Source organism: Phalangium opilio, unplaced genomic scaffold (genome assembly GCF_054372755.1).
Source record: "Phalangium opilio isolate 3A_F unplaced genomic scaffold, DU_Popi_V2 ptg000073l_1, whole genome shotgun sequence".
Classification (NCBI taxonomy): Eukaryota; Metazoa; Arthropoda; class Arachnida; order Opiliones; family Phalangiidae; genus Phalangium; species Phalangium opilio.
In genome coordinates, this window is record NW_028324183.1 from 974,991 (window position 1) to 1,002,722 (window position 27,732).

Here is a 27,732-nt window from a genome sequence, read left to right on the forward strand (position 1 = left end):
GCTCTAGTAGCTTACCTGTACTGAACTGATAATAAATAAATAAATAAATAACCTGTTCCTGCCTGAGCTCGATTCACAAAACACCCCTGAACCGCATGGCTACCACATATTTAGCGTATTTCCCAAGAAAATATTTCCCAACTAAATCTCCAAATTTCCCGGATTTCGAAAAAAAGGGAGTTTTTCATCGAATCAACGGCTTAGTTCGCGGAGCAGACGGCTTAACTCGTTACCTCATGACTGGCACTGGCAGCCATGTTTACAGTACTTCCCCTAAAAAAAGGACTACATAGATAATGAGAAGTTTTGCGTCCAACATCGAATACGATACAGCCTCCATGCCACGTCTATAACGGCTTTCGGCGCGCGCAACCAAGTAGAACGAGAAAAAGTAGAACTACGATGTAAAGGGAAAAAGATGGGGGGAGGCGTAACCGGTGGGTTTTTTGGTATTTGAATACGTTCTTGAAAGGGAGAAAGGTGAACAAAGCGTACGACGACTACCATTCGGAGACTCTGAGTGGACGATTGGACGTTTAGCGGTTTAGTTTACTGTATTGTTTCTGGCGGCTCTGGCCCATTTAGCATTTGTGTTTCGTCTTTCTGATTTTGGATCTTAATTCAAGGTATGTTTTAATTTTTGTATTATTTTCGTTTACAGTATAGTTCATTATTGCAATAAGTAATCCTTTGTAAAAGCCGAAAGGGGTTAATATCTCTTGTCTTTGCAATTTTAAATTAATACGCGTTTAAGATTAGTTTTACATGCCTTATTTATTATTCTTAAGGCAAATTTTTATCAAGATATTGATCTCAGGCTTATTTCGATTATTTAATAAAATTAGTGTTCCTATCTCGGTTCCTATAGAGCTATATCAGAAACCTTAGTGTGACGTCACCCATACTATTTGCCCATAGAAGCAAAACGGTACCAAGTATGGCCACCCACTCTCAAAGCTAAGCCCGTGACGTTATACCTACGCACTGACGTCACAACTGAGATAGCTATATAGGTACGGTATTTCCCCCTTATAGCTTAATACACTCAAAGTGGGGAGCTGCCACTACTCTATATCGTCATCCCCTACCAACGGCCATGGAGAAAAAGGCGTGCTGTATTCTTTGTATAAAAAGCATTCCCCCCATGTAGGGGATACACAGTTCTATAGATATTCAAGCTAGGAGAGTTTTCTTAGCACGTGTTTCAAAAATTCCCCACAAAGTTGAAAATGAGAAACACGCGGGGGGGGGAGCCAGAAGGTGGCAGCTAGGGATTTTCGATATAAAGCTGCATTTTATCAAGGAGGATGTATTTAGAGGTTCGATTTCTGTTGTTTCAATATTACCATGGATAAAGAATGCGCGTGAGGTTGAAATTTGTTTTCACGCTATAGGATCGGCAACTCCCTATCTCGAACGACAGCTTATTCTGTATATACTCTGTTACAACATCGGTTGTCAGCACGCGCAAAGCTTGGTCTCAATTTAACGTAGCTTTGTACGTGCTGTTGTAACAGAGTATATAGAGAATAAGCTGTCGCTCTCGATAGGGAGTTGCCGATCCTATAGCGTGAAAACAAATTTCCGCACGCGCATTCTTTATCCATGATATTATTGCATATTCCTCTTCACCCTCCCTTTGAATTTTTTGTTGTTCCTAAATTGTTACTGAGGCGTTATTAAGGCTATGAGTAATTTTAGATAAACAATAAAAGTCAAAGAAAAACGACATAAGATATGAAATAATTATTGCCTATACCCTTTTAATTATCATATTTTTGAAATTAAAAACCTTACTCAAAGACAATTTTTGACAATACCTTGCTTAGAACCATGTCAAGAAATAAAAAAGCTCAACAATACGCGCTAGTGAAATGGGTGAATGAAGATATTTGGGATGTTTTGAACGGTGATTTGTGTTTTAAATCCAACAAATCCTTGCGAAAAGAAATAGCAGAAAACCCTACAAATTACATTGGCCGAACCTTTGACTTCTTTTGGGAAGAAGGGAAGCCAGTTTCTCCTGGCTTACTCCTTGGATATGGCAAGTCTTTTTATATACAATCAAAGAGTATACTTTCAAGTCTAACCTGCTAATAAATATTTGATGGATTTCTAGGTAATCAGGACGACATGGAGGCACAAAGGACCTGCATGTACGAGGACAACTGCCGGCGCAATGGGGGAGACATCCAAGCTGAAGATATGAACGTTGTAGATTCGATATCTGGCCCGTCAACGGTACTTAAAATTTTAAAATAGGACCTTTGCCAGATATATATTTAAAAATATTTGTTTCTAACATACAGGGTAATCCCAAAGCAAGCCAACAAAATGAACTAATGGAAATTGTAAGTGGAGCCTTGGAAAATAGTACTGCACTTGTAGCCACGAATACTGCATATGTAGCCATGGAGAAAGACACAGTTAAAGACTGTGATAAATGCCCCAGGTATAAAAGGAAATACGCACAATTAAAATTAGAGTTGAAGGAATTAAAGGAAGAATTTGAAAGAAAGGACCGAAAGCTAGCGAAGACTGTAAATAAATTAGAAAAATACAAGGGTATGTATTGCATATCTTTTTCCATGGTCTGTGATGTAAAAGTCGTGATTCTAACCTGTTAAAAATTTAAAATATTGTAGAAAAAGTTTTGGCCCAATCGAAAGTGAACGCAACCACAGTTCAAAACTTAATTGAAAATGATCTCGAATCTACAAAAATGGTAATATAAATGAATTCTAATTTTAAGTATATAGTGCGCTAGGTAATAACTTAGTTTCGTTAGTTTGTAGCTCTCAATCAAAAACTAAATTCAGGACAACTTTGTCTGTAAACCATCTTCTTTTTGAATTGATATTATATACGTAGATAAGAGAACGATGATGTCATAATATAACAATTATTTTATATAGAAAGCTGAGATAGCACCAAACATTTTTGTGGACAAGTCAGAACTTTCGTTGCTGCTACGAATGAGCAGGACTGGTACAATTTTTGCTAGGGGACTATTTCTAATGCTTTTTAAGCAAGATGAATACATAAATTCCTCCATTACTGGAAGATCCAGCAATGCCCATAAAGGCATTGCCCCGAAGAAGCAATTAGATTCTAATAGAATCTCTGCGATCATAGGTAAGCTGCTCTACAAAGTTAATGTCACTCTCGAAAATGGCTTCAACTAAACTAAACTAAAAACATTTTAAATATCAGGTTTAACCCTAAAAAAGTTTCAAACCGCAACTAGCCGCCAGATCAAGGAGTCTCTTGCTAATAAAATAAAGGAATTAAACGAAGAATATAATAAGCTAATCGTTTAGGTTTACAATGATTTTTAAACAATAAATTGGGTTTTAATAAAGTATTTTCTGTGCCTAATTGCGTAAGTCATTCTATAAAGAATCTTATAAAAATAACATACAGAGCCTATAAAAATAACATACAGAGCCCATAAAAGTAACATACACAACCCATAAAAATAACATACACAACCCATAAAAATAACATACACAACCCATAAAAATAATATCCACAACCCATAAAAATTACATACAAAACCCATAAAAATTACATACAAAACCCATAAAAATTACATACAAAACCCTTAAAAATAACATACAAAACCCTTAAAAATAACATACAAAACCCTTAAAAATAACATACAACACGCATAAAAAGTACATACAAAACCCATAAAAATTACATACAAAACCCATAAAAATAACATACAAAACCCTTAAAAATAACATACAAAACCCTTAAAAATAACATACAAAACCCATAAAAATAACATACCCAACCCATAAAAATAACATACCCAACCCATAAAAATAACATACCCAACCCATAAAAGTAACATACCCAACCCATTAAAATAACATACCCAACCCATAAAAATAACATACATAAAGACATAAGAACAACCTAAAAATCCTATATTAATAAAATAAAAACAAATCTATAAAACTACCCTAAATACTTCACAAAAATTCTATAAAATATTTCTATAGAAAATTGGCCCAAAACTATATAAAAAAGCTATAGGGACTCTATAAAGAATTTCAATAAAAACAACTTAAACGTGATATGGGGTAGCTCTACGAAAGTTCTTTAGAAAATTTCCGTACGGGAAGATTACAAAAGTCTTGTTGCCTTCCTCAGCTTAAGTATGATTACAACTCGTAACTAACTTTTAAATTGCATTTAAATTGAACACCGCAATCATTCCACATAAGGTACCCAATTATGTTTAATTTCTTGGATAATTAAGTTAAATAATATCATTTTGGTAAAATTTTATTTCATAATTAAATCTTGTAGACACAACTCAATTTGCCGCCATTAAGAATTATTTGTAATAAAAAATTGAGTATCGGCGAATTAAATTATACGTACCAAATTAGATTTAATTTTAGCCATAATTAACTGAAATAAACATATTTGGTAAAATTCCAACCCCTATAGGTGCTATTCCCAATAATATCGTAGGAGGGATAAATTATCAATGATAGTTAAATATTAATTTCCTCAGGACCTTCTGACAATCTTGAGCATATTCAGGCAGGAAAGTGTTGAAAACGGGACTGTATTTAAAATAAACAGAAAACGACTACAATAGTAGTTTTACTACTGTAGGCATTTGTAGACACCCTTGGTAAATTTGTAAAATAGCGTTGGCCCAGATAAGAGAGGAAAATTTGAAAATGTGCGCATCTCCCGCTGCGCAGGCTGTTTTTAACTTCTGGCAAATCTCGCTAGGAGAATATGTAACCAGAGCGCGCTATTGACGTCGAAATTGTAACAAGCAACGCCTTGACTAAAAAACTTAGCGCTCAAATATTGCACTTACGCGTGAATTGAAAAATAATATTCTCACTTCACTGATCGATTAAGCTTTAAAAAGGGCTTGAAGGGTTGAAGAGAGAACTTGAAAGCGATGTCCACCGACTGCACTAGAACACTCTAAGCGCACTCTGGGCCAGTTTTCGTCCGTCACTGGGAACACGAGTGAAACACTGGCCCAGAGTCGCGTCGCGTTTTCCACTTATCTCAAAAACTGCCAGAGAATGGTTCTTTCTTGCTCTGAAAAATTCGACCGAGTGACGGTGCTCAAATGTTTTTACGTTCTTTTATATTAGTTAGGTTTCTTTCACTCTAAACTAAATATAATGGCTGGTTCTTTCGAGTGTTTATTAAGAATGAGAAACAACAACCGCGTTGTTCGGGTGCCATATTTGTTCTACGGTTTATTGTAGCCCAGCGTTGCCAGATAAAAGTTGCCAAATTATCTTACCAAAGCCTAAAAATTATCGATTTTCAACCAAAATTATCGTGCGCTCTGAGCGCCTCCAAAATAGCGGTAAAACCTATGCGGGTCGCAGGGCCGGAAATATGAAAAATTTCTTATAGGACACGCGTCCAATGACGCCCTGTTTGACTTGAAAATTTATAGGACATTGTCCACTAGAGTGTGCAAAATAGTGTCGCATCACCATAGTCAAGCTATCAAAACATCCAAAAATTTATTGGTCAAACTGTCCAGTGAACCCCTTAGTTTTTAAAAAAATTATGGGACATTTCATATTTTTATTGGACAATGTCCAGTGTCCAGCGCTTATTTTCGGCCCGCAGCGGGTGTTCTGATTCACAAGATAGGGTAATAACGTCTCAACCTTTTTTTCATTTCACTGGATAATTTTAAAGCGAATGAGTTCAACTTGTTTCATGCTTCCAATAAGGGCCAGCTACAAACTGTTTTTCTCATATGCATTTCCAGAAAGCGGAGCTGACAGCATTGCCAATCAGTTACGAATTTTCAATGCGTGAAAATTGGTCCATAACATGGACAGTGCCATTCATGTACGCCCATCAAAGATTACTGTCTGCCAAACATGTGACGTTCAACGCTGCTCCAGTCGGAGCCTTCAACGATTTAAAAACTATTTCCATAGGTGTAAGTATAGAGTGTACGACGTAAATAACCGTAATTTTACAAATTTTTCCGTTAAATTACGTAAATTACCACGGTAATAAGCCTGTTATAATATAAAATACCATAAATTACGGTTATTTTTTTATTCCATAATTTTAATCGCTAACTTACAGGTAATTTTGCTAGGTGTGGTTATGTAACCCCACCTTGCTTTGCACTGATGTGTTTGTTTGTGTGTTTGTGGCCGGGGTACGCCAGGAACAAGTGTGGCTAGATACCGATTAAGCAAAGAATTTCGATAAAAAAATTACATTGGGGCATTTGTTTGCGTTTGCAGCAGTTTATCTGACTTCGGACGGACGTAAAACTAATTAGTCGGGACCCCTGCTCCAACTCTTGGGAGTATTGGTAAACAACATTGGTATCGCGGCAACCCTACAATTTGGTTTAATTTGATGTACAGCTGTAGCGACGCCCATTTGTTGAAATCGTTTCAAATTAAAAGGTTTTCTATTTACTACGGTTTCTGCCTTTCTGGGGTTAACGCGGGGAGAAGGATAGGGAATGCGGGCAAGGTAGCTAGAGTGAGAGATTCATTTTTAGGCGGAAAGGGCACTATGTGTGAAAGTTGGGTAGACGAAAAGACCTTTTCAGCTATGTGTGGTAAGACACATCATTTAGTTTGTGGGCTGCTATTGTGGTCCAAGACTTTTGGTGTAAAATGATTACACCGTGATTTTGAAATCGTTCCCTACATGTAAGCTATGACCAAACGTAACGTAACAATAAGAGTTACGAAATGTCAAACTACTCCAAGCAATCAGATTTAGTCGTCGAGGCACGAGTTTCAATTCGGGAAAACATTATCCTTCAGTTCCAAATTATTTGCTTCTGGAATGGAGTGTATATAAAATATGTAGAATTTGGTCTTCGTGTAAATCAGTAGAATCAGAAGTGGTATGATACTAGAAGTATTGAGCTAACCAAATTCTTCACTCGGCATTAGTGAAAAGACTTGATAAAACACAAATGGTTGGCCCTCTAGTGGCGGTTTCAGAATTTTTCCCTCCAAAACGTGAGACGCTCGCGGTGGTAGACGGCCGAACTAGATTCAAGGAGCCGGGTCCGTGTTCTGCGGCTTTAGGTTGAGGGGAAGGAGGTAGGAAATGTTTTTGGAACTCGACCAATTTTTCTCTCTCTAGTTTTAGCGCGTGGGAAGCGGCATAAAATCCTCAAATTTGTTCACTAGTGCCAGGATCTATTACCAATGCTAGAGCCCTTCACTTCTAGTCTCATACCACTTCTGGTAGAATGTATATCTTTAAGTATGTGAAGCGTATTCAAAAACTCTGTTGTTAGTGCCGGTGATGTTAAGGTTAAGCCCTTTGCTTCAGAGCCATCTATTTATTTACAAAGTAATTCTTAAACTTTGCTTCTCTGAAAACATTTTTTTCAGATTTGGAGCGGGTTGCTTTGCGTCATGGGAGTCTTATCGATGATTGATATGATTTACAAGAGAGTCAAGGGAATTCCAGGATCAATGATGTCCGTCGCTGCTCAAAAACTCTTTCTTTATTTCGGAGCCATTTTGGGAAAAGGTCGAGTCTGCAGAGTCGAACAATTTATCGGGCCTGGCCGGGCTTTTCAAATTTTGGAAATTAAGGGGCAGTTAGTTACAAAATTTTAGAGCGCTCCTTGATTCCTATGTCAAGCAGAGCCGCGGTGGTCTAGTGTGACGTCACACAAGCAAATTGTTGGAGAGAGAAAAAACTTCGAATCGAGCGTGAGCCCCCCTTGCCTGTTCGCTCCGTCGCACGCGTAAACACAAAACACAAAAGATGCCGTATAAATCTATAAATTTTCCACGCCATCTATGGGGGACGCGCAAAGTTAAAATTATATCCAACCAAAAGAGAAAAAAACAAGACGACCCAAGGGCTCGTAATAGTAGCCCAATCGTACGAGTGAATAGCCCCTCCATACCCTACCCTAATGAGTGAATAACCCCTCTATACCTTACCCTAATGAGTGAATAACCCCTCTATACCTTACCCTAATGAGTGAATAACCCCTCTATACCTTACCCTAATGAGTGAATAGCTCTATCTCTTACAATTCTTAAATGATTTACCGTGCATTAAATCACTGTGAATAGCCCCTCGATGCCCTACCCTATACAGTGATAAAATTATTACCAGTATAATTACTTATGTCGTAATTGTAGTATTCCGGCGAATCGAAGAACAGATAGTTTCATGATTATCCCCTCGTTGAGTTTACAACATAGACTTATGCCGATGCACACTTATCGCTTCTTAAAAATTTCTAACATTACGTACTTAACGCTCAATTAATACACGTACAGAAAGTTTTAGTTTATGACATAGACTTGTGCCGACACATAATTTTCGCATCTTATAAATTTCTAACATGAACTTATGGCCAGAAGCGTTTAAAAGAGAAATAATTCGGTAAAACACCCAATAATTGTAAAATCCCGGTGCCTTAAGAACATTCTAAAAAGAACGTCAGTAAATACTTGCTTTTTTGCTTTCAAAATTTCCCTCGATTTCTTTGAATGTTGAAAGAGGGGAGCTGTCAAACTCTAATTGTCGACGGGTGAGAGGAATTTTTAAGGGAAAGTATATGGCTTAACCAATCTATCATAATCGCCATCCTTTCAAATACACGAACGAAAATATTACCTCACCACAAATCTCTCCCATTCACTCTCCCTTCAATGACGATCGAAAAATTTTATACTGTCTAAGGCAGTTCTCTTTCACGACGCCGCCACTACCTTCACCGCCAACAAGAGGCCAGGTCAAACTAAGACCCACATCGTAGATGTTCATCATACGAAGTGGCTAAAAACCCTAGAGGTGGGCATTTTCTATCCATTTTCCACAAATTAGTGGTTAAACGTTTATTTATAAACAAAGTTGTGGATATAATAAGATTTAACAAGCAAGTTCTGAGAACAACTTTCGAGTATCGATAAAGATAAGATGACATTGACAATGGAGAGAGAATGCCGAGTTCTAAAAAAACCGTCTTTAATACTTTAAAGCCACTATTAAACGCGGAATATCTAAGGTAGTGAAATACAACTTTTTCGAATTTCCCTGAAGTATGAATGCGGACCAGAAATTGCAAACACGTTTACTTTGATTTGCAAACCGCGAACGCGCTGTCCTTCGATGTAACAATGCACACAGACACACCCACACGTCCAACAAAGTTAAGTAAATGAACGGTGCCTTCAACCACTAAATCTTGTTCCTTTGGTTTGTGTCGGTGCAGGCTTCGATATTCCTTCGTCACTGGCGATTCGCTTCAGCGTTGGAGTTTATCTCTTGATAATTGTGGTTTTCGTCAATTTGTTCAACGGAGTCTTGAAAGCCAATTTCTCGTCTCAGAAGAGACAAAACATTAACGGAATACCGGATTTATTGAAAGTACCCGACGTCAAAGCAGAGCTGTGCTAATTAATTAGTTAGCTAATTGAATTTCTAATTAATTAGCAACATTTACTAATTGAAAATGGTTATTGAAATTTAATTACCTTAGTGCTAATTGAGAAGTAATTCTAATTAATTAGTATGAATCGGAGAGGTAATTATCTAATTAAAATTTAATTAGATTTAGGATTAACTAATTAGCCAATTGGATTTTCAATTGATCTTTTACGCCAATTTGTTGTAAAAAATCGAGGAATTAACTGATGATTCATCTATTTGAATAAGAAAAAACCTTATTATATCAATGAGGAAACCTTAGTGCTACTCTAAATTTTTCAGCTCCTCAAATATGAGAGAATACTAGTACTAGTAGAAAATTTCGTAGTTCGCAACTGCCCCATTTCGAAATTTCGACTGTTTTACCTACTCGAATTAAAAGCAGTGCGCATGTATTTACTACTCAGGAGTCCATTATAGGAACTGTGGCAAGAAAATGAAGAAATAAGACAAATTTTAACATGACGGAAGGCTCGAGGCTTGTCTCATTTTACGAGAATAATTCTTGGCTTCCGTACCCGTTTTTCAATGGCATTGAAAGATTAAACTTTGCATTACCAAAGTACTAAATCCATGGGCACTTTTAAACTTTTATGTTTATTTATGGTTTCTTTTTTACCTTAATTAGAAAATAGTAATTCTAATTAATTAGTTTGATAAATAAATGTCTAATTTCTAATTTAATTGAATTAGTTTCTATGTCTAATTGCAAATTGGCTATTTAATTAGTTCATAAATATTTCCCTAATTGCTAATTGGCTAATTAATTAGTTCAAAAATATTTCCCTAATTGCTAATTCTAATTCAATTAGTTGTCAGCTAATTAGCACAGCTCTGCACGGTCAAAGTTATCATTTCTGAGTTAATAGAAGAACGTGTTAAACAATCGGTGGAGATTTTTGAACACTTTAATCTCATTCCTAAAGTCCATTATTAAAATTTCAATTCTAACAGACTGACGATGAAAGGAAAACTCTGTGGCATCAGCGAGCGAAAGACAATGAGCTTAAACCGAGGGATTTACAGTCAGGAAAGCAAATATGGTTTGCAGATTTACCAACTTTACAGATGGGCTTGTTAACGCGCTTCGATGAGCCAAAGCTGAACCTATTGCATTTTCATCTTGGTTCGGCCAAGTACTTGCAACAACCGCTAGTGCTCCCAGTTAACAATGCAACAATGAATCCTAAAGCTCTGAAGAACATCAACCAAAGGTTCGTTAACTTTCTTAATGCACGAATAGTCTGCGTTTTCGTGCTACTTGAGTCTTCTTCCATAATTCTATGCCTTAACTGGCGTTCACGCGCATTGACTTATAACGCAGGAAAAATGCTAATTATTATACAACTACTCTCGAGCACATAATGGCGAGTTCAAGAGCTCCGTATCGCGTTACGTTATTGCTCGTGGAACCGATGCGTAGTTGAATGGCAATTTTTAGCAGTTCCACTTCCAACTGCCGATTGATCCCATAGACTATTTTCATAACACCGCTAAACCAATCAATTGCTCATTTGGTAATCCGCTGTCAACAAAGTCCAAGTGAGAAGCGTGCAAATCGCGAAACACGCTTTAAATGAGGGTTTTTGTTAAATGTTCATATCGCTACGTGCCCGTGAAATCCACCCGAATTCTTTTAATAGCTCGCGTATTTTATTCGAAATCGGTATAATTATCGTCAACTCTTCATAGTGTCACTTGAAATCTTTGGGGAACATCATTTTTCAAGTCCCGGCCCAAAGTGTCGTGTGTACCTTGAAACTATCAAATAAAGTCAGCGTTAATCACGCGGACAAATTTTGCAACCTGATTTAAGTTACTGAATTGAAAAATTAAAGTATTTCACCATTTGGTGATTGCAGATTGCGGTCTTTCGTGGAAACCGGCCAAATCACAGCATTTCACCGCGTGTTCGAGAGAGACTGGCACTTCGAATTGGAACGTCAACATTCGACGGCTGAGAATGAAGTACACGTACTCGGGTTCAAGGACATTGAAGCCAAGTTCAGATTGTGGGCGGCAATGCTTGGAGTCGCTTCTTTCGTCTTCACCGTCGAGCTACTGACAAGATTCCAGTTTCGAGAACCACTGCACATCATTAGGATTAAACGAGGATTGTTAGGAGTGTAATCCCTCGCAACGGAACTTTAAACCGGAAACTGATTTAAAACGATTTTGATCCGAACAAAAACATGGCTAAGAGTCGGTTCAGACTAGTATTTATTTGCACAAAGCATAGGTATCTTCATCGCTAAATCACGCATCAAAATTGTACACCACCCGTCAGCGAAGATTACAAATTTTAAGACATGGAGCGAGGCCGCATTCGACCGAATTCAGTTTAGCATACACAATAGCAGACGACGGTAACCGCGAACTAGCACAAAGACTACTTTTAGGGAGTGAATAAGCCTAATAGAGCTACACCGATTGAACGGCCAATCATGGCGAAACTCTGATGCCTCGCGACTTCTGGCAACTTTCAAACTTTTCCCTCATCCACTTTTGGTGATACTAAGCTAGGGCCTACTTCATTTATTGTCGTTTGCGGATGAAACCAAGTTTATTTAAATAAGTGACACTTGGTAATGACCATAAGCTCGCGTAACTATAATGACGAGTAAATACCTAACGCAATCATCGACAAATACTCAACTGACCAAAGCTCAAAGCAGTACACTGCAAAAAATAATGGTGCATTCTTACACCATATATGCTGTTTTTTTCGGTGCCAAAATTGACACCATTTAAGGTGTACTTCTACACCATTTTTATGATAAATTCACGCCTTTTACAAATATTATTTGCAAGTATGAACGAAATATTAGGCATTTATGCACCATTTGTAGTGCTTTTTAACATCTTTTTCAGGAAATCTTTTGAACTCTAATATTACTACTTAGTTTAATGGTGTTAAATGTAGGCAAAGTTACGTCACGTATATCACATTACTACACCAAATGAAGTGAAGGTGTTAAATATTTTTTCTATATTTAGCACCACGTTTAAGGTGTAAAACAAAGCCATTTCAAGTCTCTGTTCACTCCATTTAAAAGCCCTATTTACTCCATTTCAGAGCCCTATTTACTCCATTTCAAAGTCCTAGCTATTTACTCCATTTCAAAGCCCTATTTACTCCATTTCAAAGCCCTATTTACTCCATTTCAAGGCCCAAGCTATTTACTCCATTTCAAAGCGACTATTTACTCCATTTCCAAGCCCTATTTACTCCATTTCAAACCCCTATATACTGCATTTCAAACCCCTATTTACTCCATTTCAAACTCTATCTACTCCATTTCATACCCCTATTTACTCCATTTCAAACCCCTATTTACTCCATTTCAAGGCCCTATTTACTCCATTTCAAGGCCCTATTTACTCCATTTCAAAGCCCTATTTATTCCATTTCAAAGCCCTATTTACTCCATTTAAAAGCCATATTTAGTCCATTTCACACCTCAATTTACTCCATTTCACACCTCAATTTTCTCCATTTCAAACCCCAATTTACTCCATTTCAAACCCCAATTTACTCCATATCAAACCCCAATTTACTCCATTTCAAACCCCAATTTACTCCATTTCAAACCCATATTTACTCCATTTCAAACCCATATTTACACCATTTCAAACCCATATTTACACCGTTTCAACCCCTTATTTACACCGTTTCAAACCCTTATTTACTCCATTTCAAGTCCCCTTTTAACAATTTCAAGCCCCTGTTCACCCCCATTCCAAGTTGATTTTACTACGGCAATTAACAGATTGTCTTCCATTCGGCAATTTGACCGGTTTTGGCTTCGGTATATTATGATTAAAAGATCCCAATTCTCGGGAACACGAAGACTCTATAGCCGAGATAATCTTATTATCTAATGAAGATTGAGTGGTTAGGTAAAATGACCAATAATTCCATGTATTTTTTTAAATATTAAGCAAAATTTAGAGTTTAGAAGAACGAAATATTTTCAAATCGAAGAAATGTACCTTGATAAAGCGATTAGCAAATTGTTATATTTAAGTCATATGCATTATGTAACACTGTAATGAAGTTTGAACATAGAATGAGTACCCAAAATCTATTTTCTAACGTAACAGTTCCTCTAAAAACAACATTTCATTTTTAAAGGCTGTCACCGATAAAATGTTTATTATCATTGAAATGGTTCTTCAATTTTTAGCATTTATAGGATATGAATATATGCATACGCTTATTATCACGAGGTCAAATGCTTAATTTAGGAACCGTAGCTCTCAAAGACGCCTAAGCAAAACTAACCTATGCCTTTCCTAACCCTAATCTGATCTATAAAACAAGCAATATTTTGGAAAAGGAAGATGCTTATTCTTCAAAATCCTTAATAAATATAGCGTTATTGTTCAAGGACCTAAAGAAATGGAGCATTTTTTCGTATAGGCCCGCTTGTATGAAGCTAGATTCCCACTCCACGGAAAAGACGACGGAAACCCGGCAGAAAGGGCGTAAGTTGTGTTCTATTTTTTCGGTCGTGTTCGGCGTTACGCCGGTGTCTCAGCCAATGAAATTATCCCACTGACAACGTCATAAATTTCAACAGCGCACGCACTTGCGAGATCGATTGATAGCCGCCATTTTTTGTGGTTGACCAAGTCTTATCGAAAACATACCACCAAGAAATAAAAATTAAATTAACGGAAGTAAAAAGAGATAAGATGTTAATAAGGAAAAGTTTACTGAGGAAGCTAGAAAATATCCCTTCTAGTACGATCCAAGCGACAAGGGGACAAAGAGTGTGAAATAGATGTTGAGGAAACAACTCAAATCTGTCACGTGACCCAAAAATATCTACCGCCAAACTGAAAATTCAGTCGTAGTTTGAACGGTCTACCGCCGGACGCCAGCGTAAGTTAAAATTTTTACCGTTGGCTGTTTGATTTCCGCCGGTTTTTTTCGGTCGAGTGGGAATCTAGTTTAATGCCTAAGAAAGAAAGGTGTTGCTTTAAAAAGTAACATGTGCTCTTTATTAACACCGATCTGACTCCATTAGTTGTTACCCAAGAGAGATCATTTGGATAATTTTAACGGCATTAACTTATAGTCGTGTTAATTCGAGCTTGATATAATCATGAGTTAATAATATGTTAGCCCCCTATAAGTTACTCAGGCAATTCATTTTTATACTCCAGCGTTTTCTCCCGCGCCGCCGGCTTCCCAATTATATGCGACGCTCTGCGGCCGCCACGGGAACGAAAATCTTATTTACTCTTATTTACTCTACTTTCCGGTTTTTCCCCGGAAGTGCGTGTAGTGGAAGCTAGCCAATGATATCGGAGCTATTTAAGCAGCCGAATATTTCGCTCACTAGCCTCGGTTAAGAAAACAGTTAAGAGATCAGTGAATTGGATTTAGCTGTTGTATAATTTTCTCGTTTCAAGTCACAATAACAACTCTTATCTTTAGCATTCTTTATCAATATCGGCAATTGCATTGAGTTCGTGCATTTTTTTGTCTCAGTACTGACATAAACGCCATGATTTAATGTTAAATTGTTAAAACAAACATTCACGACTAAAAAACTCCCTTGGTGAAAAAGCAGCCGACGACTCGAGGTCGAGGAGCTATACGAGCGTGATTTTTTTTTTCGACAAGAGAGAGCGCAACATTCGGATGTTTTTCCCGCGCGGGCGAAATGAGAAGAAATTGCTGGATACATTACCCCTATGGAGCCTGAGTAACTTATAGGGAGCTAACATATTATTAACTCATGGTAGAAGTCAATATTGCTTGCTGTGAAACGGGAATGCTACGATTTGCCAACTGGGAACACCGTGACAAACGCACACAGACAGACACGTCCAGTGTAATACCTCTCCGTGACGTCGTCGTCACTCGGAGAGGAGAAATTCGTCTAAGAAAGAATTTGTAAATGTTTAAAAAATTGTAGTACACTTTTAAAGCTAAAATTTATTTATTATATTAAAAAGCAGAAATGGGCACAAATTGTAACCAAATAAATAGATAACAGACTCTTTTCGATAAAGTTTAAAAAACATTTCTTGTTAAAATTAGTCAGGTTTTCTTACATTTAAAGATACACACATAAAAATTCTTTTAAATTCTATATTCCTTTCCGTTTATTTGAAGATTAACCATAGTTCATTTGTCAATGATAAATAAATGTAGTGCATTCTTCAACTATAGCGACTATTAAGAAATGAACCAATTGCAAGGTTTAATATCTTAGCTAATTTAGATATGATTTAATGGATAAAGAAAATTTAATATAAAGTTCTCGAAAACGAGTGTTATGCCGTCGTAGGAGAAAACATCCAGATATTCAATAATAATTAACAGTACCTCTTCTAAATATAATTTTATCAAGAATTCATTCACGCTACTAAGAGTATAAGAATTTACATTTAGACGGTGATAATGACCTCTAGCATACTTTGTAAGGAAAAATCCACTACATAATTTATTCTGAGGTGACATTTTAATGTTAAATACTCGTAGAATTCTTTAGATTATTCAAAAAAATACCTAACATTCTCACATTGCATATACATCATGAAAATGAGCAGCTGAGTGTATTTACTAAGTGCGATGGCCGAAAACTTAGTTTCTTCGCATTAAATTCGGAAATTAAAAAAAACAGTTGGTATTACATCAGACTCACGAATTCTTTCGTCATTAACGAGCATAAACTTCCTTTATAAGCGGTGGCACCAAAAAAAGTGCTATCACGGAGATAATACGAGCATTACAATATTAAATAATGGGTCAAATTATATCTTATAGCGGTTTAAAATGAATAAATAAGTAAATTGACATTTCACGGTTTTTTTAATTATAAAGATATGCCCTTCGTTTTGCTAGTTGCGGCCCGAAATTTAGGCTCTACCTTATATGAACGAAAATACAAAGAGGCTAGCGTAACCATAAACGCAGGAGCCTAATTTTCGACAATTGAACGCAATTTAAACAAGTTGGGAAAACCAAAATATTACCTCTCCGAGTCAAGAGGAGGACTACTTACAAACTTATTTACCCCGATATAGAAATGTTTCTTTTTTTATGAACAAATACTGCTGTTAAAATTTATGAAATATTAAAGCAGTATACAAAGCATAGCAAATATACTGTAAATCAGACGACATTTTACATCCAATCAGGATATACTTGTACACATTAAAGTCATCTGATGGGGGAAAAACGGGAAATGAAGAGATAAAACTTTTTAGGGATATTACCTTTACGTGTTTGTAAAGGCCCAATTTTCTACTCCTCAACTGCATACCCTCTATGTTCAAAGCCATATTCATAACAGGGTTGCCATGTAAACACTATCCTCTCGTTTTACCTCAACGATTTTCTTAGTTTGTCAACATGACTGTTAACGTTTCTTAACACCAAAGCTTATTTGTGGCTACACACACTGAAAGTAAATGCGCATCATAAAAAGCATGAAAACACGAAGCTATAATCCGATTACGATCAGACCTTTCACTGATCTGGGCTGTGTTCAGCAGAGCTCACCAAAAAAGACAGCGGATTTTGGAAAAGGGTTTACCGGTGAGCTCTGTCGTTATAGCTTTTCTCCGGTCATCGGTGTTTTAAAAATGACGCTAGCGTAATAAAGCGTGCAAGGTACCAAGGCTTAACAAAAATTGTATGATAACATATTTATAGAGATAGCTAAGAACAACTTTTATTATTAAAAATAGAAACTAATTACAATTCTCGCGTGATCAACTGGTTTCACGCCAATCACATAGCTATAGTCCCATCAGAATCAGCAAGAGCTATTTGTATTAATTCCTCCATGTTTTTTTCGCCAAGCTGAGAACTACGTGTTTTACGTCACGTTGTCTAAAAACCCGACTATTTTCTTTGGTGACCGCGCTGGCTCAGTGCTGAGCACCGTGACGTCAAAAATCGAAACAAAATCCCGTTCTGTAGGACACTGCTAACAGCGCTGAGCTCTGCTGAACGCGGCAAAGATTTCCACCATGATTATAAAATCTAAGCCTGATTATTCAAAAGAGTATTTAACTTTCGGCTCACTCTGAACTGTTAAAGTCTCTGCATTACAGAAACGAAAACCAATTCCAAGCGTTTACTTTTTGGTTCACTAGGCCTATGGGCAAATCAAAGTTCATCTGACCAACATAGTAGCGTTCTTCTTGTTATCACTATAGAAAGGATTATGCTATAAACAGATGTAGTATAGCTTAAATAATATATAAACATCCATTTCAAATAATAATATAAAAAATATTCTTGGAATATAAAAATGAAACAGAGCTTTTTAGCTACAAAACCACTAAAGGCATCGAAATTACGAAAAATACTTCCACACATTCACTTTATATTATGAAAAAAGGGAATATTAAGGTTCTGTATGATTTCTTAACACATTAACACAAGGCTAACTGCTAACGCTGTGCACAAGTGTAACAACGGACGGACACACACAGACTAAAACATAGACTGCTTTTTAACTCTTTCCGTTTTAATTTTGAGTTGAGAAACAAGATTATCTTAAATATTAAAATAAATATAACTAATATTAAATATTTTCTTCGTTAGTTGTTCGCCTTATTGAGCGTTACATCGTGTTAATAAAGAACAATTAAACATTCTTGAGAGACTTGACTAATATTGGCGTTTCAAATGATGCATACGCCGGTTGCTTCGCCTTACTCAAATAGGTAGTATAGAAGGGTTTCGAATAGCAGCTATGGATAAGAACAGCGCAATTGCGTGAACCTTTGGTGGAAACCCCGCCATTGGGAGGCCGGACGTTTCTCGTAACTCTGGCCGATCGCCGCGTAATAACCTTAAGGATGATGATGGAGTAGAAACCAGGTGTGCAGACTGGTGTCCATGTGGGATGGACAAAAACAAAGACCAGAAGATGGTGGTGTAGAAGGCAGGTGTACAGACAGACTGGTGTCCATGTGGGATGGACAAAATAAGACTAGAAGATGGTGGTGTTAGAAGCCAGTAAGTGCAGACTGGTGTCTATGTGGGAAAGACAAAAACAAAGACCAGAAGATGGTGGTGTTAGAAGCCAGTAAGTACAGACTGTTGTCTATGTGGGATAGACAAAAACAACGCCCAGAAGATGGTGGTGTTAGAAGCCAATGAATACAAATTGGTGTTCATGTGGAATGGACAATTGACTTGTCAGATGGAGTAATTGTGGCCAGTTGAATTGTGGATAGCCTCAAGTTTTGAATTTTCCGGGAACTGTGAATGCGGTCCGGAAATAGCAAATACATTTGCGTTCGGTGCGCGCGTGATTGTCGACAATGCCCCCTCATGGGTGGGGGAGGCTGGAAACCAAGGCGGGACTTAATATTTTATCTTACTCTATGTTTTCAACTATCTCTTTTACCTTTTCGTTAAGCCTTGGTTTGGTTTTTGGAACTCACGAAATCATAAGTATAATACACTTGATTCGATTTAGAAACAATTATAGAACGAACGATTTTCACGAAGAGACAAGTATTCAAAATCCATTAAGTTAGGTTCAAAACCTTTAACTAACTTGTTAATGGCAATTAAAAACCATTCGCGAACCGTTTCAGCACCGCTGGCAGCCTCCATTTTCTGTTTACTTTGCTCGAGGTTTCTTTTCTCTATTCGGAATACGTCAATCGCGTCTGTATGACCTATCCCCACGGGATCCAATAGGAAAGAGCAGAGCAATGACGGGCATGAAAAGGGTGGGGCTAACTTGTCCACTAACACCGGCGTAAGAGTAGAAGCGTAAAATCTAGTGACTTAGGCATTCTTATAGTCAATTAATTCTTGGCGTAAGTCAATAACAACAGCCTGACACACACACACACATAGACATGGCGGTCGATTTTAGAACCTCTCCGTGACATACGTCACTCGGAGAGGTAAAAAATGTGAGTCCATCCTGACGTCACTCGGAGAGGTAAAAAATGTGAGTCCATCCTGAAACACTTTCAAAGCTTTACGTGGATGATTTTACGTCAAACTTCTTTCGCAATTTAAGAACCTGTAGTAGAAAAAGAAATTCATGTATTTAGTCCTGTTTACAACTATAAATTTAATCAAAACTTAAATAGTTATGTACCTATTTTTCATCAATCGTGCAAAGTCTCACTACATACAGTACCACTTCAAAGATGAAAACCAATGCTGCCAAAGTGTTTCCAACAACAAAGACTCGAAACACAGAACAGAGAAAGAGCAAGTCCATGGGTTCGTCCAATATTAAACTGTCCGACTCGAGCAGGTAATTTTCAGCTTTAAAATTATCATTAAAGAAATGTGTGGAGAGAAGACTAGTTTCAAAGATTCTTTCGATACTGTGGGCAAAAAAGGATTAAGTAATGAAAATATCGACGCTTAAATAGAGAATTGGCTACGCCAAATTACTATACGAGGAATACTATAACCGTCGTTGCTTCAATGCGTAACGTGTATTTGTAGGATACTCCAAAAATTAAAATTATTCACCTCGAACTATTGACTTCAAATAATTAAAATCTAAAATTATCGTGCTACTTAGGCTCACTATTTTGAGTCGTAAAAGTAACGTCGTAGAGATCCATGATTAAGTAACTCTTGAATACATGCGCAAGCCAATAACGAGCAATTATACGGTAAATTATACTACTTTAACCTAAGATGCCCTTTTGTATTTTTACGCGATAATATTAATGTTGCGAATACATTAAACACTGAGCCTCAGTAAGTTAGAACATTGAGACGTTGACTAAGACATGATGGGAGGTGGAGTAATTTTCGGAAATAGGTTCCGTAATGTAAAGCGCTAAAAGTAATTAATTATGAACTTAAATACACTACTATGAAGTAAAGTCTCATCGAAATCTCATTATTTCTATAAGGATAAAGATACTAGGGCTGTGCGAGCCTTCATTTTTGGTTTCGAGCCGAGCCTCGAGCCTCGCATTTTTCGGTTATCGAGCTTCGAGCCTTAAGCTGCATGTTAAAAATTTGGTTTCGAGCTTTTATCGGGCTTCGAATTTCTTTGGCAAGCTTTAAAGAGTATCAATTTTAGCTCTTAATTTGCAATGCTATTCTTTTATACTTTCAATGACTGTCCTTAGTAAAGAAACAAACCTTATTAATTCGTAATTATAAGAGATAGGCTTTTATTTGACTGTAATAACACTTAAATCCTAATACCACTGATCGAAAGTTCTTACGTCCAACTATCGCATTGATAGAACAAACCAAGCGTATTTTTCCTTACCCAAAAGTGGGAGTACAACTTCAAACAACTTTAAGAGCCAATCAAATGTGGGCTTACCAAAAGGATACGAATATTAAAAAACCAGAATTATTTGCTTTTTCGAGTGCAACTGAAGAATCTCAACATTGAGCATATTGTGTTGATGTTAATTCATGACCTTTAACCTAATCTGGAATCTCACCACCCGCAGATTTAAGCGCTATAATCTTAAGACTTGGTCTCGAACTGTTATCGAGCTTTTTCCCGAGGCTCGAACACTTTTCGACCTTTTGAAAACTTGCTTATCGAGTACTCGTACAGGTTTAAGAGATACACTTACGTGTAATCGATATTTTCCAAGATTTTTCGAGGAATATTTTTGTTGAAAAACATATGGGCAAATATAGGCTCGTAGGTTTTCTTTCCCACATAAATCCGTCTTTGTTGATCATCCAGTTCTTTCTTTAGTTGAAGCAAATGTCCATGTCCTGAGTCCCAAAACAATTGTGTTTGTCCAATAATAGCAGCTCTGCCATACGCCAATCGTTTTATGACATTCGGATCATTGAGGGATTTAAATGATTCCCCTCCTTTTTTCGACAAAGCTGAATACGCAGAAACGTTTATCTAAAATTTAAAATTCCGACTATTAATTACTTCTGCAGAGATAATGATGTCTGTAATCGATTTCTAGTTATACCAGAGTCAATCACTTTACTGGATAAAAATAAAGCGCGACTTGGAGCATTTTCCTTTTTTAAGAATTCTAACTTTGGGCGTGCTTCGAAAGATTTTATTATTAGCCTCGCTCAAATCTTTTCTTATTTTGAAGTGTTTGATTGAGATCAGACTATTACTCTAAAGGTACCTTCGCAAACGAGCGGAATCCGATGTGCATTTTTTTCTTGTATTAATGTTTTGGCCGATATCATGGCAGAAAAATGCTTGTGTCCCATTCGACCGAACGCGTTTCCCATTTAACCGAAAACAGCCCAAATGTGCGATTTTGGGAAAATATATATCAAAATTTAAAAAGCAAACGTTTTCACTTTTTTTAAGGAATTTTTTTTATCCTACAGTTTTCTTTGTATATATATATTGATGTTTGAAATTTAATTTTAAGAGTGATTGATAATTGAGAGAATTGCATTGTTTTGGAAAAGGTGGCAGCTAACTATTAGGAGAATATTTTGGAAAAGGTGGCAGCTAATTAGTAGGAGAATGTTTTGGAAAAGGTGGCAGCTAATTAATAGGTGAATATTTAGGAAAAGGTGGCTACTAATTAATAGGAGAGTATTTTGGAAAAGGTGGCAACGAATTATTGGAACCATTGTTTGGAAAAGGTGGCAGTTAACTATTAGGTGAATATTTTGGAAAAGGTGGCAACTAATTAATTGGATAATATTTTGGAAAAGGTGGCAACGAATTATTTGAACCATTGTTTTGGGAAAGGTGGCAGCTAACTACAAGGAGAATATTTCGGAAAAGGTAGCAGCTAATTAGTAGGAGAATGTTTTGGAAAAGGTGGCAGCTAATTAATAGGATAATAACCTAACCGAACCTGACCTAACCTAACCAAACCTAACATACAACAGAGCTGTGCTAATTAATTAGTTAGCTAATTGAATTTCTAATTAATTAGCAACATTTACTAATTGAAAATGGTAATTGAATTTTAATTACCTTAGTGCTAATTGAGAAGTAATTCTAATTAATTAGTATGAATCGGAGAGGTAATTATCTAATTAAAATTTAATTAGATTTAGGATTAACTAATTAGCCAATTGGATTTTCAATTGATCTTTTACGCCAATTTGTTGTAAAAAATCGAGGAATTAACTGATGATTCATCTATTTGAATAAGAAAAAACCTTATTATATCAATGAGGAAACCTTAGTGCTACTCTAAATTTTTCAGCTCCTCAAATATGAGAGAATACTAGTACTAGTAGAAAATTTCGTAGTTCGCAACTGCCCCATTTCGAAATTTCGACTGTTTTACCTACTCGAATTAAAAGCAGTGCGCATGTATTTACTACTCAGGAGTCCATTATAGGAACTGTGGCAAGAAAATGAAGAAATAAGACAAATTTTAACATGACGGAAGGCTCGAGGCTTGTCTCATTTTACGAGAATAATTCTTGGCTTCCGTACCCGTTTTTCAATGGCATTGAAAGATTAAACTTTGCATTACCAAAGTACTAAATCCATGGGCACTTTTAAACTTTTATGTTTATTTATGGTTTCTTTTTTACCTTAATTAGAAAATAGTAATTCTAATTAATTAGTTTGATAAATAAATGTCTAATTTCTAATTTAATTGAATTAGTTTCTATGTCTAATTGCTAATTGGCTATTTAATTAGTTCATAAATATTTCCCTAATTGCTAATTGGCTAATTAATTAGTTCAAAAATATTTCCCTAATTGCTAATTCTAACTCAATTAGTTGTCAGCTAATTAGCACAGCTCTGACATACAATTTCTTCTCTGGGTTTGAACCCGAGCCTCTGAATTAAAAGCCTGATATTCTACCATGCTGCTGCGGTAATTCGAAATGCTCACAGTTATTTAATTAACTTATTCTTTCAAATAAATTCCCATTCAGCAGAAACCCACCTTTGGGCTGGAAATTTAAATATATTCTCCATAAAAAACCAAAGAGTGGTTTCGGTCCAATGGGATTCTGTCCAATGGGACTATACCAGAAAGCTAGCTCTACTAACTAAATTGAAGAATAACAGGACGACAAGATAAAAAAATGATGTAAATCGAAAGTGTTTTCCCTAAATTAACTCTTAATTGGTCAAAATATATTACAAGGTCCCAAGAGGAAACTGGAAAATCTAATTGAAACAGATATTAGCTGAAAATGGGATTCAGCGCCTGCTTGCACAACCGCTTAAACAAATCCGCGTTAGTCTAGTATGCGAAAGGCCACGCTGAAACTGAATTCTTCAATCTGCTTCAGATACCGCTTTCAGTTTTCACTTTACGCTCGTTTGCGAAGGTACCTTTAACTTTCAAACGGATTAGAGACTAAAAATTAAATTATTATCAGCCCCATCCCTTGGTCATGTCTTTGATTTATGAAAGACTAAGCTGTTCAACGAATAGACTTAACTTACGCTCATCAACAGAAAAATTTTGCTTGCCGCATCCATCGTAGGGAAAACGTTAGAAACTGAAATTAAATCTTCAATGGTATCAATTTTTGATGAATGGCCAGTCAAAAGTGTTCCAGTCAAATTGCCCGACCACGCCCAGGTCAGAACCAACGTCCCAAAAATCCAAACAGAAGGCAGAAATCTCTTCACTCTACGTTTTTCCAAAGATGTTACCGCTAAATAGCATATAATGTATAAGAAAGGTGGGCTTCCGATAAAAGAAGAAAATGATATCTCGAAGAAAATGTGTTGGCCTAATGTATCCAAAGAAATTGTGATTTCATATGAAACCTTTGATAACTGACACTAATGGTTTAACATTTGGTTCTGCGTATTTTTGTTTCTCTAAACCTTTATAGGGACATTTGGCCCACCATCGTGGGAATATTGTCACATCATAGGGCGGTCTTGTCTCAGCACCAAGTGGATTTTGTCTGAAGGTGGGAAGATTGTCAAACATACTAATTATACGCATCCATGGTGACGTCTTTTTCAACTATTTCCCTCAAATTATGATCGCCAGCTCAACGGTTGTCTAAGAAGCATTACCGCTAGTAAGGTTAGAAATACACCGAGGCATTTGAATAAAGTTTGTATCTTTGAATTTGAATTTCATTATTTCATTTTATTCTATGAGAGCGGTAGCTCTCTTAGATAAGACTTCATACTGACTTAAATGTATAAGGGTGGTTTTTTAATTCATGTAACATTTTTCGTATTAGCTACTGTTTTGAAAAAAATTCCACGGATCTACAATCCAGGCCCTGAATATGTGGTTAAAATTTCAAAGAGATAAACTAATTAGTTTTTTATTTTATAAAAAATAAATTTGCTAAGTGTGGTTTTCTTTTCCTTAAAATTATTCACAGATTTTGACGAAAAACTGGAAATGTTTCCATAGGAATAACATGGGAAAAATTTGCAGTGACAGCCAAAGTTTCTCGACCATTTTTGAAGACTATTTGTTCGATAGATCTGAAAACTGTTTTAAGTTAAAGGCTGAACATTAAACTGATGCCTTTTGTACCTTCATTAAAAACAATTAAGTTTAAGTATTGTTTTTCATAGTTTTAATTACATACTCTGAATTGCGTTGAAAACCCTGAAACTGTGGAACATACGACTTTTTAGTTGTACGGGTTAGGTAGTCGTTTTACCGCGACTATAGCGAATTTATAGACAATTACACTCGGTAAGCGATCAAAGGTAATTAAGCTAGGTAGCGATTAAAGATAAACATACTAGGTTAGCGATCAAGGGTAATTGAACTAGGAAAGCGATCAGGGGTAATTAAACTTGGTTAGCGATCAAGGGTAATTGGAATAGGTTAGCGATCAAGGGTAATTGGAATAGGTTAGCGATCGGGGGTAATTGAAGTAGGTTAGCGATCAAGGGTAATTGAAATAGGTTAGTGATCAGGGGTAATTGAAATAGGTTAGCGATCAGGGGTAATTGAAATAGGTTAGCGATCAGGGGTAATTGAAATAGGTTAGCGATCAGGGGTAATTGAAATAGGTTAGCGATCAGGGGTAATTGAAATAGGTTAGCGATCAGGGGTAATTGAAATAGGTTAGCGATTGAGACTTTAAATATAGGATTTGAAAAGCCCTTAGACCGGAGCCTCCGAAATGAATTAGGCCCATGCGTGTAGCGAAGCGAGAATATTTTTTTAACTAATTTAGTTCGCCGTATTTTCCCGCTTGGTGGCGCTTTTAGTACCGTAAAATAAATATAAGTTCAGCCTCATGACCCCGTCGAGTGCTACAATATTAGGGCAAGGTATAGACGCAGAGTGGTGAAGCCGAGGTCGCGGATAGTTAAAAAATGTTTTAGATAATTTCCGAAGACCTTTATTAAACAATCAAAGAAGAAGTAAAGGATAAAAATGTTAAGGTTAAAATAATGAAAGCTTATGAAGGGTAAAAAAATCCTCTAATGGTATATGAAAACTGTGAATTAGCAACTTCATGAAGTTTTGTTTTACTAAAAAAACAACGATGTTTAAATCTCATAATTAATTTTTTTGTCCAAAGAACCTAACCAATAGATTCCATAAAAAGTGAATAGCCCCTAAAAATTACGTTAATTTAAAGGTGAAACCTTTCTCTTTCATAAAAGTTTTATAGTTGGCCCCTAAAATATGAACGATAATTAATGGAAGACCCCGGTCGCAACGATCATAAAAGCGCCACCTCGTACACACAAAGCGTAAAAATATTTCCTCTTTGAAACTGGATATTTTCCCACGTAAAAATCGACACGCATTGGCCTAATTCATTTCGGAGGCTCCGCTTAGACTTAAAAGGAGCGCCTGCTTTTCTCTCTTAAGGTTTAAAACGCTAGTTTCTGAACAACTTTAATTAATATTAAGATTGAAGTACCAGATATTAATAAAGACTGTCTTTGCAGGCAAAGGCGAGAAAAAGTAAGAGATAAGTTTTATAAATTAATTGCCTGAAGTACAGATATTCAAATTTTAACTTTTGAAGACATGATTATGAAACATTAAATATTTTAAAAAAATTCTTATCTTAGTTTTTTTCACCAAAATTTAATTTGCCGAAAATATTTTTCAACATTATTTAAACAAGTATTTTGCTCTTAATAATAGTTCTAGAAAAAATGGCATTTCCAAGAATATTTTAAGGGATACTAACTTGAACCAGTGTTTTTTAAACTAACAAGTGCATTTAAGAAGTTCAAATATTGCGATATCTGAAAAATTTAACTTGATGAATTTCAATTTTGATATTTTAATATTGAAAATAATGCGAAGCGGAAAAGTACATAGGCCGTTTGACTGTGATATAGTTATTAGAGTCGAAAAGATCTGTACTTTGATCGTGATCTTTTGAGAGCTATAAAACACGTTCATGTTTGAAACTTCGAAAACTTAAAATTATCTAACACGTTTTGTGAGGTCTCAATACTGAAACTTCGAAAACTTAAAATTATCTAACATGTCTTGTTAGGTCTCAATACTAATTTTATTTATCAGCTATCAACGATTTTCAGTATATTTTCTTCTCCTTATAGAGTCGAATACTCAAACCTGTATATTTTTAATAGAAAGTAAAATGCACATGCGTATTGTTTTTAAAACATAACAGATATTTCATAATAAAATATTTTTACTAAAGGTATTTAGATGAAAAAAACTAAGATAAGATTTTTCTTTCAAATATTTAATGTTTTATAATCATGTCTTCAAAAGTCAAAATTTGAATATCTGGACTTCAGGCAATTAATTTATAATCTTATCTCTTACTTTTTCTCGCCTATGCCTGCAAAGACAGTTTTTATTAATAAGTAAAAAGCTATAATATCCGTCATTTACCGGCAATAAGTCGAAACCTTGATTGAAATTAAAATTAAAAGCGATTTTACTCGCCATACTCGCAGAGAACCTCGTATCGATTAGTCAACACATTTAGCTGGTTTTCTAGTTTATGTGTTTATTCGATGAAGCAAGTTAGCATTTGCCATTTCCCACTTCATTTAAAGGTATATTTTAAGAGACAAGTCTAAAAGATTAGCTATTTAGACCACGTTTTCGTTGAAGCATCGAAATGATTTGTACATCAAACTTTTTACTTCCCTTTTAAATTGGACTTGTGCCTTAATTAAATCGGTATTTGATACGCACGATTCCGCAGAAAATCCGATATATAAATCCAGATGAATTTCGTGAAGATTCCCGAATTGGACTCCCTGAATCTTATTCTTTTTCTCGCAGCCACAAGAGATACAAGCGAAACTACTATCAGTGACAAAAGGTTGCAGATCCATACTGTGTTCTCGAGTCCCTTGATGGAGAGCATCTTTTGCGAACGCCCATTTCTAATGGGCTCGCTTGAAAATATTGAGTAGGAATCGAAGTAAGTAATTGCAGCT

At 36.1% G+C, this 27,732-nt stretch overlaps 1 protein-coding gene and 1 long non-coding RNA gene across 2 annotated transcripts; both read left to right on the plus strand.

Moving 5' to 3' along the window:
• Positions 1-372: 372 nt before the first annotated feature.
• LOC149659248 (uncharacterized) lies at positions 373-2,238 on the plus strand. Its single transcript, XR_016369826.1, has 3 exons — positions 373-626; positions 1,830-2,044; positions 2,120-2,238. It is a non-coding gene; the product is annotated as an uncharacterized LOC149659248 (long non-coding RNA).
• A 104-nt stretch (positions 2,239-2,342) lies between these two features.
• LOC149659249 (uncharacterized) lies at positions 2,343-3,378 on the plus strand. Its single transcript, XM_089844029.1, has 4 exons — positions 2,343-2,565; positions 2,646-2,725; positions 2,916-3,135; positions 3,214-3,378. Exons 1-4 carry the CDS (start codon positions 2,343-2,345, stop codon positions 3,318-3,320), a joined length of 630 nt encoding a protein of 209 aa, XP_089700155.1. The 3' UTR covers positions 3,321-3,378.
• Positions 3,379-27,732: the final 24,354 nt, after the last annotated feature.

Bases quoted from the DNA above. Each gene is read 5' to 3' on its own strand.
- LOC149659249 (XM_089844029.1), top strand. From the start codon at position 2,343: ATGGAAATTGTAAGTGGAGCCTTGGAAAATAGTACTGCACTTGTAGCC. The intron at 2,566-2,645 runs GTATGTATTGCA...AAAATATTGTAG, and splicing joins TAAATTAGAAAAATACAAGG to AAAAAGTTTTGGCCCAATCG. The intron at 2,726-2,915 runs GTAATATAAATG...TATTTTATATAG, and splicing joins ATCTCGAATCTACAAAAATG to AAAGCTGAGATAGCACCAAA.